Here is a 14,374-nt window from a genome sequence, read left to right as displayed (position 1 = left end):
TTGGGCCCACAGTGTTCCTGCCCCTTTGCTGTAGGGGTCATCGAGTAGTCTGTGGAATGAATCCAAAATGGGCAGCCTACATCGTCAGTAACAATTCATTGTAGAAACAGTAGGTAATCAGGCGTGCTGCCTTTTCATTGTATAAGGGACAAGTAGTTCTAGTACGATTCGATACAAATCTCAGAAAACTAACATATAAATAAAAATAAATTAGAACAAATGTTCAAGGCAAGAGAGGGGGCTAGCCAAGCCTGTCAGACTAAGGTGAGCAAAGTGCACTTTCAAATTTTGTCCTGAACACCTTGCCCAGAAAAAGTCCCCTTTGTCCACCCAAAATTGGAAAGGTTAGAGGGAAGCTGGACTGTGTAGTCCATATTCAGGAGGAGGAAGTGAATCATGCGGAATCAATCCACTAAATCATGGCTTTCCAAGTGTTTTGGATGCATAAACCACCAACACTGCTAAATGTAATCGCTGCTTTTCCAAATAGATGGCAAGAGAGAAAAGAAAATATCATGCCAGTGTGTCTCCTGTAGATTATCTGGAATCAAGAGGATTTAAGAAGGAAAAATCTCAAGTTCTGCAGGTGGAGTGAGACCAGATGACACATAGATGCTGAAAGGTATATCTCAGTTTGTTTTTATTATTTGTAATGCGCACCTAACCTGGAGGTAGCAGGGTGATCCAGGCATCACCTCACCTTTTTATCAATCATTGCCTTGCAGCCCAAAACAGCCCAAGTAAAAGCAAACATGTACTCCTCTCGGCTTGCATCCTCCCAGCTCATATTTTCAAGTGATGCTACCGTCAAAGGGACCAGTAATTTGTAGACAAGGACACTACTGGAGAAATTTGTTGGAAGGCATTTTTTTCACCGCACCTCTTACCCAACACAAGTCAAACCGTCTGTTTAAGTAGAATAGTGCAGTGAAAACGCTATGGACAAAAATGTGAAGAATAGAGAGAAGAAACATTTTGGGACTGCAAGTTCATTTGTAGGAAACAAAGAAATAAAATAATTGTTTGTGAAAGACTGATCTTGATGAACATTTCTGAACTATTGAAGATAACCAATCAAAAGGAGAATCCTGGCTAACTCTAAAACCAAGTTCTTAAACAAAAATACCATAGTCCAATCTATTCAGAATGAGTGCTAACACTCTGCCACAGTGGATAAATAGTTCAGGCAAAGAAAAGAATAACGCAATCGACAAACAGTGACAAAACAACATAAAACGACATGGGGGAAGATACATTACCTTTAGATTTCTTCACATTTCCCAGCTCTGAGACACTCGTGCTGCTTATGGAGATCTGTTCACAGTCCTTTTCCACTGGCCCATTGAGGTTCCAGTCACCAGAGGGACTATTGCTGTGGCCAGCCGAGAACCCCCAAGCATCCTGGAGTGTATCTTCATCCAGGTCTTGGACAGGTAGTGTTTGTAATGATGACAAAGTCAGCTGCTCACTGACAAGGGCATTGGTAGTGGTGGTGGTGGTGGTAGTACTTTCCTCTGTATAACAATCATCACTGTTAACTGTACCATCCATGGCTGCTGCATAATCAAACATGAGTGCAGCCTCATGGTCCTGAGACAGAGCCATCTAATGGAAGGAAAACAGAGTGATAGTCAGTGGAGAAACATAGGTTTTTACAGTTGGTGCCAATATTGATCCACTCACTTATTTGGACTGACCTATTCACGTTAGGGACCTTTGGAATCCAATCTCACTTTGGGCTGCTGTGTTGAGGTCACCAAAGTATGAGGAATGGATATTCACATCCTACATGCAAAGTACACAGTGTACTTCACCTTTTATTTTACGAACAGGGTCCTATTAAACACATTTTCAGTTTCATATGAAAACCAACTCATTGTGTCCCTTTATTTTGAATTTGTAATGTGTCTAACAATTTATTTTAGTGGTAAAGTAACCACATCTCATTGGCATGGGCAATGATGGGAGAAAAGCTAAAGCATGCTAGCATTTAATAACCGTCGCATACAGAGACACGGACTGCAACAACAAAAAAATAGCAATTAAAATAGGGTACTGAAAACACACAGGTACCCCCCTTCCCAGGGCATGGTAGAAAGTTTTTTTTTAATGACCTATGCTCGTTCCTGCCAACCTCTCCCACAAGTCACAGAGATCTTTGGCAGACATTTCACTAAGTCAACAGGACAGAGCCTGCCCAACAACTCAATATAATCAATGCAATGCTACCCCAAAGCCAAAACCAAGGGCCATTCATTCACCAGGAATCCTTGATGAGCACATCACTTAATTGGAGGAACACTGTATAACAACAAATTAACCATCCTGGGAAAGAGATCCTCTACCAGCACTTGCCTTGTAGGGCAAAACAGTGAATGCCTCAAAATGCACATTTTCCATAGGACGTAGTAAGAAAATTAGTTCATGAAATGAAAAACTGCCACACCGACTAGATCCACTACCAAGCATACTATATTTTGATGGAAGAGAGCCATGAAATCGATAGTAGGTGTACTAATATCCTAAGTAACGCACCTTATCACCCTGAGGCGGATATTTGTGTTAGTCATTGTTTGGTCTGTATGACTATTTATTCAACATTCACTTCAATGAAAGTTATGACCTATTAGGGTACATGATTCCAGCTTTGTGGATAAAATCGATTTTACTTCACATCTCTACATTTACCAATCAATTATTAATTCTGCATTTATTCTGAGCGTTTCTGCTACTTATTTGCAGGGTTGACCGGTCTAACACTGTTAGACTAAGCTACCGAGATTTGGAAGATCCATCTCATTTTAAGTGTCTGGCAAAACAGCTTGAATGCTTGGCAGCTCTCATGTTACTGAAGCAAGCACATCACTGAGCCCAACCGACTTTGTTATCAGTTAAGTAATCGCCAGTGAAATGGCCCCAAAAAAGCACCCTTACATGTACCTACAGGTGATGGATGTCCCTTTGTTATTACTGGATAAGATGAGGGGTAGGCAAGGGTAACTCTCTCCAATTGCGGTCCCAATCCCTAAATGCTTCTGTGCCTAAACTTCTGATTAGTCTCTGTTCAGAGTGATACACAAGAGCTGTAGGATTAGTCCTCCGCTGACACATGACTGCATCATTTTTTGTGGAGACTGATGCTAGATGACATCTCCCACCTTTTGACATCCCGGAGTGGTTGTAAATCTAACCATCCATCTCCTGAAGAAGGTCGCTTGCACTGACTGGCTCAACTGGAAGTCTTTCAATGACCGAAACATATGTCGAGCTACATTGAATAAGCATTATGCTATTGGATTTTTTGTATTAATACCTACTGAGAATTTAGATAGGTGTTAATGATTTATGTAACAGTAGGAGTATTCAGGTCTATGTATAATCCTGGTTGTGTAAAATAGATACATCAAGTGAGAGTATGAATGAATGGTGGTATATGGATGTAGATGTTGTAATTAAGAGATACTTTGATGTATGAAAAAAGCTGGTATATGAACAAATATTCTAAATTTGTATATAAATAAATATATTTTTGTTGGCAAAAATTGGTGTTGTCAATATTAAGAAATGTTCTGCTCTCATTTGCCAAGGTCCATATCTGTTGTTGTTTGATATATTGAGCCTAAAGGACATGCGGCTGTGTGGGCACCCTTATTTTTGAACCCCCCCCCCCCAATCCCTCAGCAGACTGACGCATCAAACCATAGATCATTAAGCACCATTCTTTCCACTCACATGGTGTTGGGTGGCAGTGTCCTGAAGTAGGTATCGAGAGGTATTCTTCAGGACCACCAGTGCACTCTCAAGTGAAAAGCCTGAGAGTTTGATTTTATCCCCTTAGGTTAAGCATTTACATCGAACTGCTTGGGAATGTGGTGGTGTACTCGGGCATCTTCATCACTCAGAATGCTAACACACAGCTTCATCTATTGGCGTCACCTGTGGCTATCATACATCCCCTGTTGATTTCCATGGCATCAGAGACTTGATGTTATCTTGCGAAACCCAAATTTCTTCTCGCCACTCGTTTCTGAAACGCTCCATTTGTTAAAAATGAACCCCAAATAAATGTCAATTTGATCTCAATTCTATCTAATTTGAATTTTGATATCTAGACCTCAAAGGGTTCTTCTCACCAAATGGAATTAAAGGACTTGGTTAAAGCTTTTTGGCTTTAAAACCACTGTCAACGTTCTGGTTCTTTCCAGCAAGGAAGACCTTTATGCTCTATTGACCAGGGCACCACTCAAATCTAACAAATCTATAATTCACACTGATGTTGGTTTGATCTCTGAGCTCCTGAAAATTCAAGGACCTCAATTATATGTGTTGATTTGCATGGGTTACCATTCCATTATTCTATTTAGGTTATGTTATTTACCGCTGAAAAGGGTAATCACACCTATCCAGTATGAAGCACTAAATAGGAAAACACATAATATTATGCTGTGTAGTATTCAAGGCACTAAGCCCTGGGTTATTTAATTCAATCGAGGACAACAATTTCCAGTGTGTCGAAGGCCACCCACAGTCAAGGATCGATCCAGCCAAAGACTCCAAAGAGTTACTGAGCAGTTTTTTCAAAGCAGGCTTTCTCTCTGGAAGCTGCATGGGTGTGGACTATTCTCTCTATCACGGTATGTTTGCTACCCTAGCTCCCAATATTGTGAAGGGAGGTAACAATGTACACTTTCAAACCTGCATTGCCAAATCCATAACGTCTGCTACCCCCATTTATACAATGTCTTCCATTTTTGTTTAAATGTACACATTTGTTATATTGTATTCCTATCTTTTGTTCAAACTTTATTTTTATAATTTTAATATGTTGTTTAAATATTTCGTCTTGGTATGATAACTCTGCATATTGATAGAAAATATAGTCAAGAAGGCTTTGTCGTGTTGTGGTGCTATTAAGATTAGAGGAGCTGATAGTGAAACAGAGCTTGGAAAAAGGGAACAAAGTGTGAGAGTATATCTTGTTTCAAACTTTACACTATGTTGTGTTTCCTTTACTACTCACAGAGAAATAACATTGACTTATTCAAGTATTTTTCAGTGTTCAGGACCATAAGGACCCCACAACGGATGTATAAACCCCCTCCACCAAACTCACTGCTCACAGTCTGCTCCCACAGAATCACCTCACCGGAGGATTCCAATATAACACAAAGGAAGGAATGGCCACGGCTAGGATACCAAGGCATAGGATAGCTGGGGGTTTGGAGATGGCATGGATGGTAGAAGCACCTGTGGGCAGGGAACAGGGTTCAGGAAGAGGGTGAGGCACTACAAACTACATGAACCTACTATCACACGCTGGCTTCCCCAGGTTGGACCACAACACACCTCCCTCCTATTAGGGAAAAACACCAAGAGGTGGTGCTCCGCACTTCCCACACACAACTTGAGACTCAATCCACACCATGCCATTATCCAGTTTGATTGACTTTTATCGTGCCTGAAAAACTTGACCTCCCTTTTCTGACATTCCTGGGTATCATAACCTTAACTTCATCTCCCCCACACACTTTTTCACTGACATATGCAAACTTTCTTACCAGAGCATATTTTACACCTCAAGTTGAAATTCTTGAAACAAAATGGCATAAGTCACAGCAGAACAGTTCTGAGCGCCACCCCAGTACACCCCTGACCCAAAGGGGCGGAGGGAGGGGATAGAGATATTCAATAAATACACAACTATAGGAGCCAAACTCGATTATTGCAAAGCCCTCCTAGCTGGCACCTCCGCCAAAAACATTCACAGAATGCAAACCACACAAAACAATGCCCTCAGAACCCCCATGAGCATCCCTAGAAGAGACCATACATCCCAAGCCAGACGTGAAGCACGGTGGCTCCAGGTCAAAGACCGTATTACTCTGAAAATCCTCACCATCACTCACAGATGCATCAACAAAACCGCTCGGGCTGTTGTGCGATATATAAATACGAATAAAAAACAAACTGCCATGTAATTCAAGTTTAAAAACAATGTTTTGTTGGTGGTTTTCATTTGCTAAATTTATGTCTAAAGTGTTTTTACCTCTGCTGTCCTAATAGCCTCTCGAACTCACATCTTGCCCGCTAATCCTCCAGAATTATGTTTCCTACACTGTACTCTTGCATTTCTTACACAGCATAACTATAACCATCTTCCTTGTTCAGAGGGGACCCTTTCTCTACTTTTCCACCAAAGGGCGTGTGCCTATCTTTTAATATTAAAATTACGGCACAATCGTTTTTCTCCTTGCAACAAACAGGACCACATCTTTGTGAGTATTTTTGCTGGTTGCTTTTTTTTTTATTTAATAAAGTTCTCACTTCGTGTTTTTATTTTTAAACCTTTACGCTTCAAACATAAATCTTTAAAACAGTTTTTTTCTAATCTAGCACCAGATACTGCTATTGCTGCACTGGCGATTAAGAGGGAAGGCAACCACTGGTTGCAATTATACCAAACATGGTTATGAACTGCTTTCTGCAAAGGTGTATTGCTAGGACAGGGTTCGTTTCGTTGTCAAGGAGGAGATGGCCCAGGCCTCATCCTCCAAGTCGCCTGGATGATCCATAGTTGGATCCTTCCATTTATCCTGCTATTAAATCTCCAAGACAGATTTTAAAACTAGTCGCCAGTTGGCTCAACATTAGCAATATAATCAGTGCATGTGTAGATTACACCAAACGTAATTTAAGTAAATTCATATGCATTTCTGCATCTTTGAGCTCCTCAATTTTAATGGCCACCCAGAATGAAAGGCTTCCAGCTGATAGATGAACTCAGAGTGATTTCTGTGCCCAGGACGCTGTAGTGGTATTTGCAAGGCCAGGTGGAACAGATGTGTCTAGGGGTGGCAGAGAGGAGACCAAGCTTGTGGGTGAAGGAGAGAGATCTGGGGGAACCTCGTTAAGAAATCAGAGGAAATGCAGGGTGCAAGAAAGCCCTTCATGAGGAGTGCTTCTTTAGGTAGAAGCAGAGATGGAAGCAAGAAGAGAGGATGGGCAGGGGGAAGAGAAAGACGAGTCACACAAGGGGTAGGTTAAAAGAAAAATATCTAGCATAGAAATATAATGGTGCACAAAAAGGAGACAACACAATGCTAGACAACAAAGCAGAGAACCGCTTGAGTGTGTATAACATACACTTTATCTCAAGATTGCAGAATCCTAGTTTCTACAACTTGTAACTCTCATAGAGCCCTTCTGGCACCTCTAAGCTTAATGATATTTTAATTATTTTTGTGCAGAACAAACAGAAAGGGTGGGCGATCTGGACTGCCCACTCTGTATGCGCTAAAGACAGGTCTATGTGGTTCTGTTGGCTCCCATTTTGACTCCTTCATATGCGTCAGATCTTTTACCCACATTCTCGCATCAGTCCTCTTTCTTTCTCTTCCCCTTGCCCTCTCCTCTCTCTCCCCTTGAGTCTATCAGAAACCCCACATCTTTAATCTGGCCCTCAAATGTAGGCTATCCACACTCAGGCAGGATTTAGAACAGAGAAAATAATGCTTACAACTGTACCTTTGAGATCCCTGAAATAATAATGGTGCTTTTCTTTCTTGGAGACTTGAGTGACTGCTTGGCAGATTCACGCAATTGTCTGATTGCGGCTTCTGCAACCGGATCGGTTCCATTTAGCATCAAAAGTTCTAAGAAGGAACACAAATTTGACATTATGTCAGATCCAACAAATAGAAGTCACCTGCTCCTTGAAATAGTGAAACGCTAAATAACAGCTTGATGATTTCATGAAATGAAAGTAGCAACTTTGTCCACTTTACCATAACTGATTCAAAGTTACGCCAAACCACAAAACACATAATGACAAGCTAAAGAGCAGTGTAAACAATCCATGGCTCAGAAAGGGCAGGTAAACCAGCGCTCTGTATATTACAACAAGTTGGAATGGCATGCACCATTCTTATTTTTCTGCATTTATTCCTAGTAATTATAAAACTGTATATGCAGGCCCGCATTGAAGCTCTACAAACTTTATAAAAACCAAGTAATTAAAAGAGCAGCTAATTAAATTTGACGTTTGTAGGTTCCATAGTGGCGTAAACTGCTCTTCAATTATACCAGAATATATGCAGGTTTCTGAAATGTATCTTATCCAAAGAAACTCGATTCTCAGTAGTGATTGCAGGTTTTATTTTTACTATAATTTTCAGCACCAAATCACCCATATGAACCAACCACATAAAATTGCTCTGAGCACCTTTCCTGGCTAGTTTAAATGCCATTGCAGCTGTTTTAATGGGATTGATCAATAACTCGTTCTCCTTGGCATAAATCACAAATTCATTGATTAATCTCTGCGGACCAATCGCTGTGCAGTCTACCAAAACCATGTCATCTGCATATCCTAATCCCCAGATTTTTTGGTCACCCATCATTGGTGGTACACATGAATAACCCATTAGGTAGTTCCACAGATCTGCCATAAACAAATTGAAAAGACAAGGAGCAATTATGCATCCCTGTCTTACACCCCTCTTCGTTGGAATTTTTGAGGATAAATCACCCTCTAAGTTCAGACGCACTTGAATGAAAGTTGACTCATGTAGATGGATGAGTATGGCCAACAGACCCTGTGGTATACCCCAATCCCTAAGTTTACACCACGATTTACCCCGATTAATGATGTCAAACGCACAGGAGAGATCAATCCACACTCCATAGAGGCATTTATGTTTTAAGTTATTTGTACTGAGAATCTGTAGTACCATGCCGTTCAAAGATGTGGAGAGACCCTTGCGGAAGTCTGTTTGAAACTTCGTTGTTATATTAGCTTGTGTTATTACGTGGCTAGATTAGCATTTTGGTGCAGCTAGTCTATCAATTTATTACTGTGGCTTGATATTATGTACTGGGCTTCACTGATAAAGCAATCATAAGCGTAATTACCTGGCTAGATTGGAATTCTGGACTTTCCTTACTGTGGTATGTTATATTTTTATGGGCATTCATGATAAAGTAAGCATGATCAGCGTTATTAGGGGTTGAAACTCAGAAGAGGTATCCTCACTAGCCATGCTCAATTCCAAAAGAGGTAGGCCAAAAAAGTTGTCATGTGGGCACCTAATGGTGCTGGGTTTATTATGCAGAAAAAAAAACAAACAAGTCAAAGAAACCTATTCAGAGCATCTTCAATTGGTAAGTTGGTACACAGTATGTTCAAATTTGGGTAGTACCCTGGGAATAGGTATTGCAGGTGCAATTAGTCAGTGGAAGTCACCATGCCAACAAGGCACATAAAACAAAAATTAGAGCACCTGTGGGTGATAGGTTAACCCATACAAGCAAGTTCACATTCGAAAAATACACTGTATTGGTATTGCAGATGCAATTGATAAAGTTAGCCACGCCAACACGTGTTTCGACCCTCTGGGGTCGTCCCTCAGGGCGTATAATAATTATCTAACATAAGTCCAATCTAACATATAACATTTGAACAAAGGAATGTAGTAAAGCAATTAGAAATCCAATTTGGTCCATCTGATTGTGTAGCGGAGAGAGAGGGAACAAAAAAAGAGAGGATAGAAATTGCTTGGTGTTGGCAGATGCCACAATGTTAAGTAAAGAATATGTATAAATAAGGGTTATTGTTGAGAAATTTCAGTTAAAGGCTAATTGAAGTTGGTCTTGTAATTCTAAAGAAACCAGTTTTGCCCCTCTTGGGTCTAACACTATGTTTGAGCTCACGTGGCATACTTATGCGTTATATCTGTGTTAACCTCTTTAGTTAGCAAGAATAAGGAAACATGATACCTTGAAGTAAGACAGATACCGTGTTTTCACCCAGACCACAATAAAAGTTAGATGACATAAGAAGTTGTAACAGTGGAGAGTAATTACCTGCAATTTGTCAAAGAAACGCGGGAAGAAATAGGAAGATTGGCTCTGGTGCAACTCAGTTGCTTGTTATCTGGCTATATGCTGGGCTAGTTTTGTTTATAAGAATCTTACTCCACTGAAAGAATAAATGGTGAAGTAGCTGTTTATTTAAAATGGGTTAATTTTTGTCCGATTAAAAAAGTAGACCATAAATACATGTTTGGTAAGGGAATAGTTTCTTACCTGTAACTCCATTTCTCCAGCATTGGTATCTTTCATGGATTCACATGCTTAGAATATTCCCCGTCAGACTGGGACCCCTCGGTACACATATGTAGCCTTTTCCTATAGGAAAACTTTTGACGCTTTTGTGTCCTATCTACGTCCTTTTAGGACCCGCCTATGCATGCTCCGTAGGCCGTCCCAGTATAAGAGGCCCGCCCCCGCGGTTCCCCTTCAGATTTCGGTCCCTCCAAAGTAGGAAGGGTTAAACTTATCAATGAAATACATTGCATTCCGGGGAGGTTTGGCTGGCGCATGTGAATCCATGAAAGATACCAATGCTGGAGAAATGGAGTTACAGGTAAGAAACTATTCCCTTCTCCAGCATTGGATCTTTCATGGATTCACATGCTTAGAATAGATTGTATAGCAGTAACACTTGAGACGGCGGTGAGAATGTAATGTAATATACCCTCACCATACTACACAATGCATATGTACAGTAGGAATAAGTTAACTCATATAACCTTACCCACATAAAGTATACGGTCATCAAAAAGGTAGAAGACAGATTCTCCACAGCGTGGAGCTTACCTTACTGAAACAGATGGCGCAGGACAGCTCTTCCCATCTGCACCTCATCCGCATGCTGCCTGGCAAGGCAGTAGTGGCGGGTAAACGTGTGGGGCACTGACCATGCCGGAGCCTGGCATATGTCAGTCAGCGGAATTCCTGCCCATAAAGCTGCTGAGGAGGACATTGATCTTGTAGAATGGGCTCTAGGATGTCCTTGCAGTGGCCTTCCGGCCTTAGAGTGACAAAACGCAATCGTCAATGAGACCCATCGAGCCAATCCCTGTTTAGAGATTGCTTTTCCTCTCGTCGACGGACCATATGCGATGAGCAGTTGTCGAGTAGACCTGAGTTCCTGTGTACGATGTAGGTAAAATTTCAGAGCCCTCTTAACGTCCAGGGTATGAAGAGCTTTTTCTGCTGTCGATGATGGTGTCGCGAAGAAAGTAGGGAGAACAATGGATGAGTGTTTGTGATACACTGTCGGAACTTTTGGGACGAACGTAGGATTAGTTGCCAGGACCACTTTGTCCTTAAAGAATCTTAGGTATGGCGGGTCTACCACCAGCGCTTGCAGTTCCGAGATTCTCCTAGCTGATGTGATAGCAATCAAGAATGCCAACTTCCACGATATGAATTTTATGTCGGACGTGGCCATAGGCTCAAAAGGCGGTTTCATTAAGCCTGCCAACACTGTGTTGAGACTCTAAGTTGGGGGGAAACGTTTTACCGGGGGAAAACTTCGAAATAAACCCCTCATGAAGTGTTTCACAAGTCTGTCGCTAAATAGAGGAGACGACTGCCTCTTCCTCGTGAACCTTGAGGTGGCCGCCAGGTGCACCTTTATCGATGTGAAGGATAACCCCCTCTCCGCCAAGAGGAGCAGGTAAGGTAGAACTTGTTCCGGCGTCACCAACAACGGTTGCAGGCCTTGTTGTCCTCGACACCATTCACAGAACCTCCGCCACTTATAGGAGTAAGATTTATTTGTAGAAGGGGCTCGAGCCGCCTGCAGAATTTTTTGACAATCCTCCGCAACGTTTAAAGCACCGAACTCCGAAAAGTCAGGAGCCAGGCTGTAAGGTTGAGACTGTCCGGGTCGTGATGCCACACCGTGCCTTTGTCCCGGGATAGTAGGTTCGGGACTCTCGGAAACGCTATGGGATGTTCCAGCGACAGGTGAAGCAGGTCGGAGAACCACGGTTGCCTCGGCCAGTATGGTGCCACTAGAATTACCCAGCAATTGTATCTGCGTATCCACTGAATTGTCCTCTGTATGAGGGGGAACGGAGGAAAAGCATAAAGGAACATGTCCGTCCATGGGAAGGAGAATGCCTCCCCCATGGAACCCTCTTGAGGCCATCTGCTTGCGAATTGCTCGCATTTTTTGTTGTCTTTGGTCGCGAAGGCGTCCAGAGGGGGGTGACCCCATTTCTGGAACACTTTCATCAGGTGAACTGTGTCCATTTCCCACTCGTGTATTTGGGCCATGCTTCTGCTGAGGGAGTCTGCTTGGGAGTTCCTCACTCCTGGAAGGTGATGAGCCACGATGGAAATTTCGTGCTTTAATGCCCAATGCCATGTTTTCTGGGCTTCTATGGAAAGAGTTCTTGATCGCGTCCCTCCTTGTTTCCTCAGATAAACATGGCCGTTGTATTGTCGGTCAGTATTCGTACTCGCGAGCCCTTGATGTGTGGTAGGAATGCCTTCAAGGCCCATCGTACTGCTCTGAGTTCTAACACGTTTATGTGTAGGAGTGACTCCGTTGGAGACCAGCGACCCTGCGTTTGGAGAGCACCCATGTGAGCTCCCCATCCGGTTAGGGACGCATCCGTGACTATGGTTCGTTGAAACTCCGGCTCCTGTAGGGGTACGCCGTTGTTCAGATTGTGGAAACTCTGCCACCACTGAAGGGTCCGAAGCAGCTGGTCGTCGTCGATGGTTATCTTGTCTGACCACGATCCTAGAGCCTGCGTCCATCGGTCCGCGAGGAACTCCTGGACTGGCCCCATGAATAGGCGACAGTTTTCCACCAGATGGATGCAGGATGCCATGGCCCCTAGGACCGAAACATATTTTCTCACTGAGATCTTGGTGTTTCGCCGTAGTCGGCATGCTTGTTGATTGAGTCTTGAGGTTCTGTCGAGAGAAGGTTTCACTAGCCCTAACTGGGTCTCGAACTGTGCCCCCAGGAATACCAGCGATCTCGATGGCTGCAGAGAGGATTTTTCGAAGTTTATGGCGAATCCCAGCTGTTGTAGAAGCTGCATGGTGGCTTGTAAACTTGTGTTGGTCGACGCTGGGGAGGATCCCCTTACCAGCCAGTCGTCGAGGTATGGGTATACATGGTGGCCTTGCTTCCTTAGCCAGGCCGCTACTGGAGCCAGGCATTTCGTGAACATTCTGGGGGAGGTCTTGAGCTCAAAAGGAAGAACCGTGAATTGGTAGTGAGTCCGCCCTATTACAAATCTTAGGAATTTCCTGTGTTTCCGACACATTGGAATATGGAAATACGCTTCCTGTAAATCCAGGGACGCTAGAAAATCCCCCTCTTGAACGGCACGGATCACTTCCTGCAGAGTGAGCATCTTGAATTTTAGGCTCTTCAAAGATTTGTTGAGATCGCGTAAGTCTAAAATTTGTATTTGTATTTGTTTATTTATAACGCGCAGACCATCAGGCCCGGGGGCATCAGGGCGCAATTTGTACGACAGTTGCAAGGACAAACATACAGGCAAGGAGGTTACATCACAAACATTTAAACAATACCAGTAAATAACAATCATATTAATTACATATATTACATAGTTTACAATGCACTAGGATTAACTGAGGAGGTATCCTAGTGTGAGCAAAATCGTTAGCAGAATTAGCAGGCCAGAAATGGAGTCAAGGGGGGCAGGCCAGGGAAAATAAGACAGAGGTGTCGGGCATGTCTTAATGCTGGTCAAAGAGCCAGGATTTGGTTTTAGTCTTGAAGGTGTTGAAGGAATCTTCGGCTCTGATAGTAGCAGGGAGGGTGTTCCAGAGTTTAGAGGCTAGGACAGGGAAGCTGGTGCCTCCCGCTTTCTGAAGCTTAAACCTGGGGATGGTTAGGGAGTGAGTCTGAGCAGTTCTTAGAGGTCGGGTAGTAGAGTGGTGCGAAAGCCGACTACATAGATAAATCGGGGCCTTGTTGGCTAAGCATTTGTGCGTGAGGGCAAGCGTTTTTAAGGAAATTCTCTGCTTCACCGGTAGCCACTTTAGGCTGGTTCTAGCGTCTGAGATGTGATGGTTGCCAGGGATGTTCAGGGCCGCTCGAATGGCATTGTTCTGGGTAGTTTGGAGTTTGGAAAGGTTCTCTTGGATGGTGCCTAAGTAAAGAGCACTGCAGTAATCAATTTTTGCCATGATAAGTGTTCTGGCTAGTGTGACACTGTTGGGGGTAGTAAGAAATGGTCTGCAGGCAGAAATAAGTTTGCACGTGTAGGCGGAGGTAGACCTAACTGCATTTGTTTGTCTCGATAGGGAAAGGGTCGAGTCTAGGTAAAAGCCTAAAGATTTGGTGTCTTTCGAGACACGTATGGTATTGCCGTCTATGGTGAACGACTGATAAGACGGCTCGAGTTTGCTCAGGCGTTGTGAGGTACCCAAGATAAGGAGCTCCGTCTTATCGTCGTTCAGACATAGCTGGTGCTGGGCCATCCAAGCTTGGATAACCAGGTAGACGTCATTGAGGGCCTTGGTGTCTGTAATGGGA

The 14,374-nt window shown here is 43.0% G+C and overlaps 1 protein-coding gene across 1 annotated transcript in view; it reads right to left on the bottom strand.

The window, feature by feature from the left end:
- The window catches only part of C2CD2 (C2 calcium dependent domain containing 2), a 1,192,289-nt gene that overhangs the window by 133,901 nt on the left and 1,044,014 nt on the right, over positions 1-14,374 (bottom strand). The window contains exons 13-14 of the mRNA XM_069636030.1: positions 7,525-7,652; positions 1,260-1,605 (exon numbers count right to left, since the gene is read on the bottom strand). Of these exons, the coding sequence (XP_069492131.1) occupies positions 1,260-1,605; positions 7,525-7,652 (474 nt within the window). The remainder of the gene's footprint in view (positions 1-1,259; positions 1,606-7,524; positions 7,653-14,374) is intronic.

This window comes from Ambystoma mexicanum, chromosome 7p, assembly GCF_040938575.1.
Source record: "Ambystoma mexicanum isolate Mex_15411 chromosome 7p, UKY_AmexF1_1, whole genome shotgun sequence".
NCBI classification, from domain to species: Eukaryota; Metazoa; Chordata; class Amphibia; order Caudata; family Ambystomatidae; genus Ambystoma; species Ambystoma mexicanum.
The sequence above is the reverse complement of the archived record's forward strand: the minus strand, read 5'-3'. Positions and strand labels throughout refer to the sequence as shown.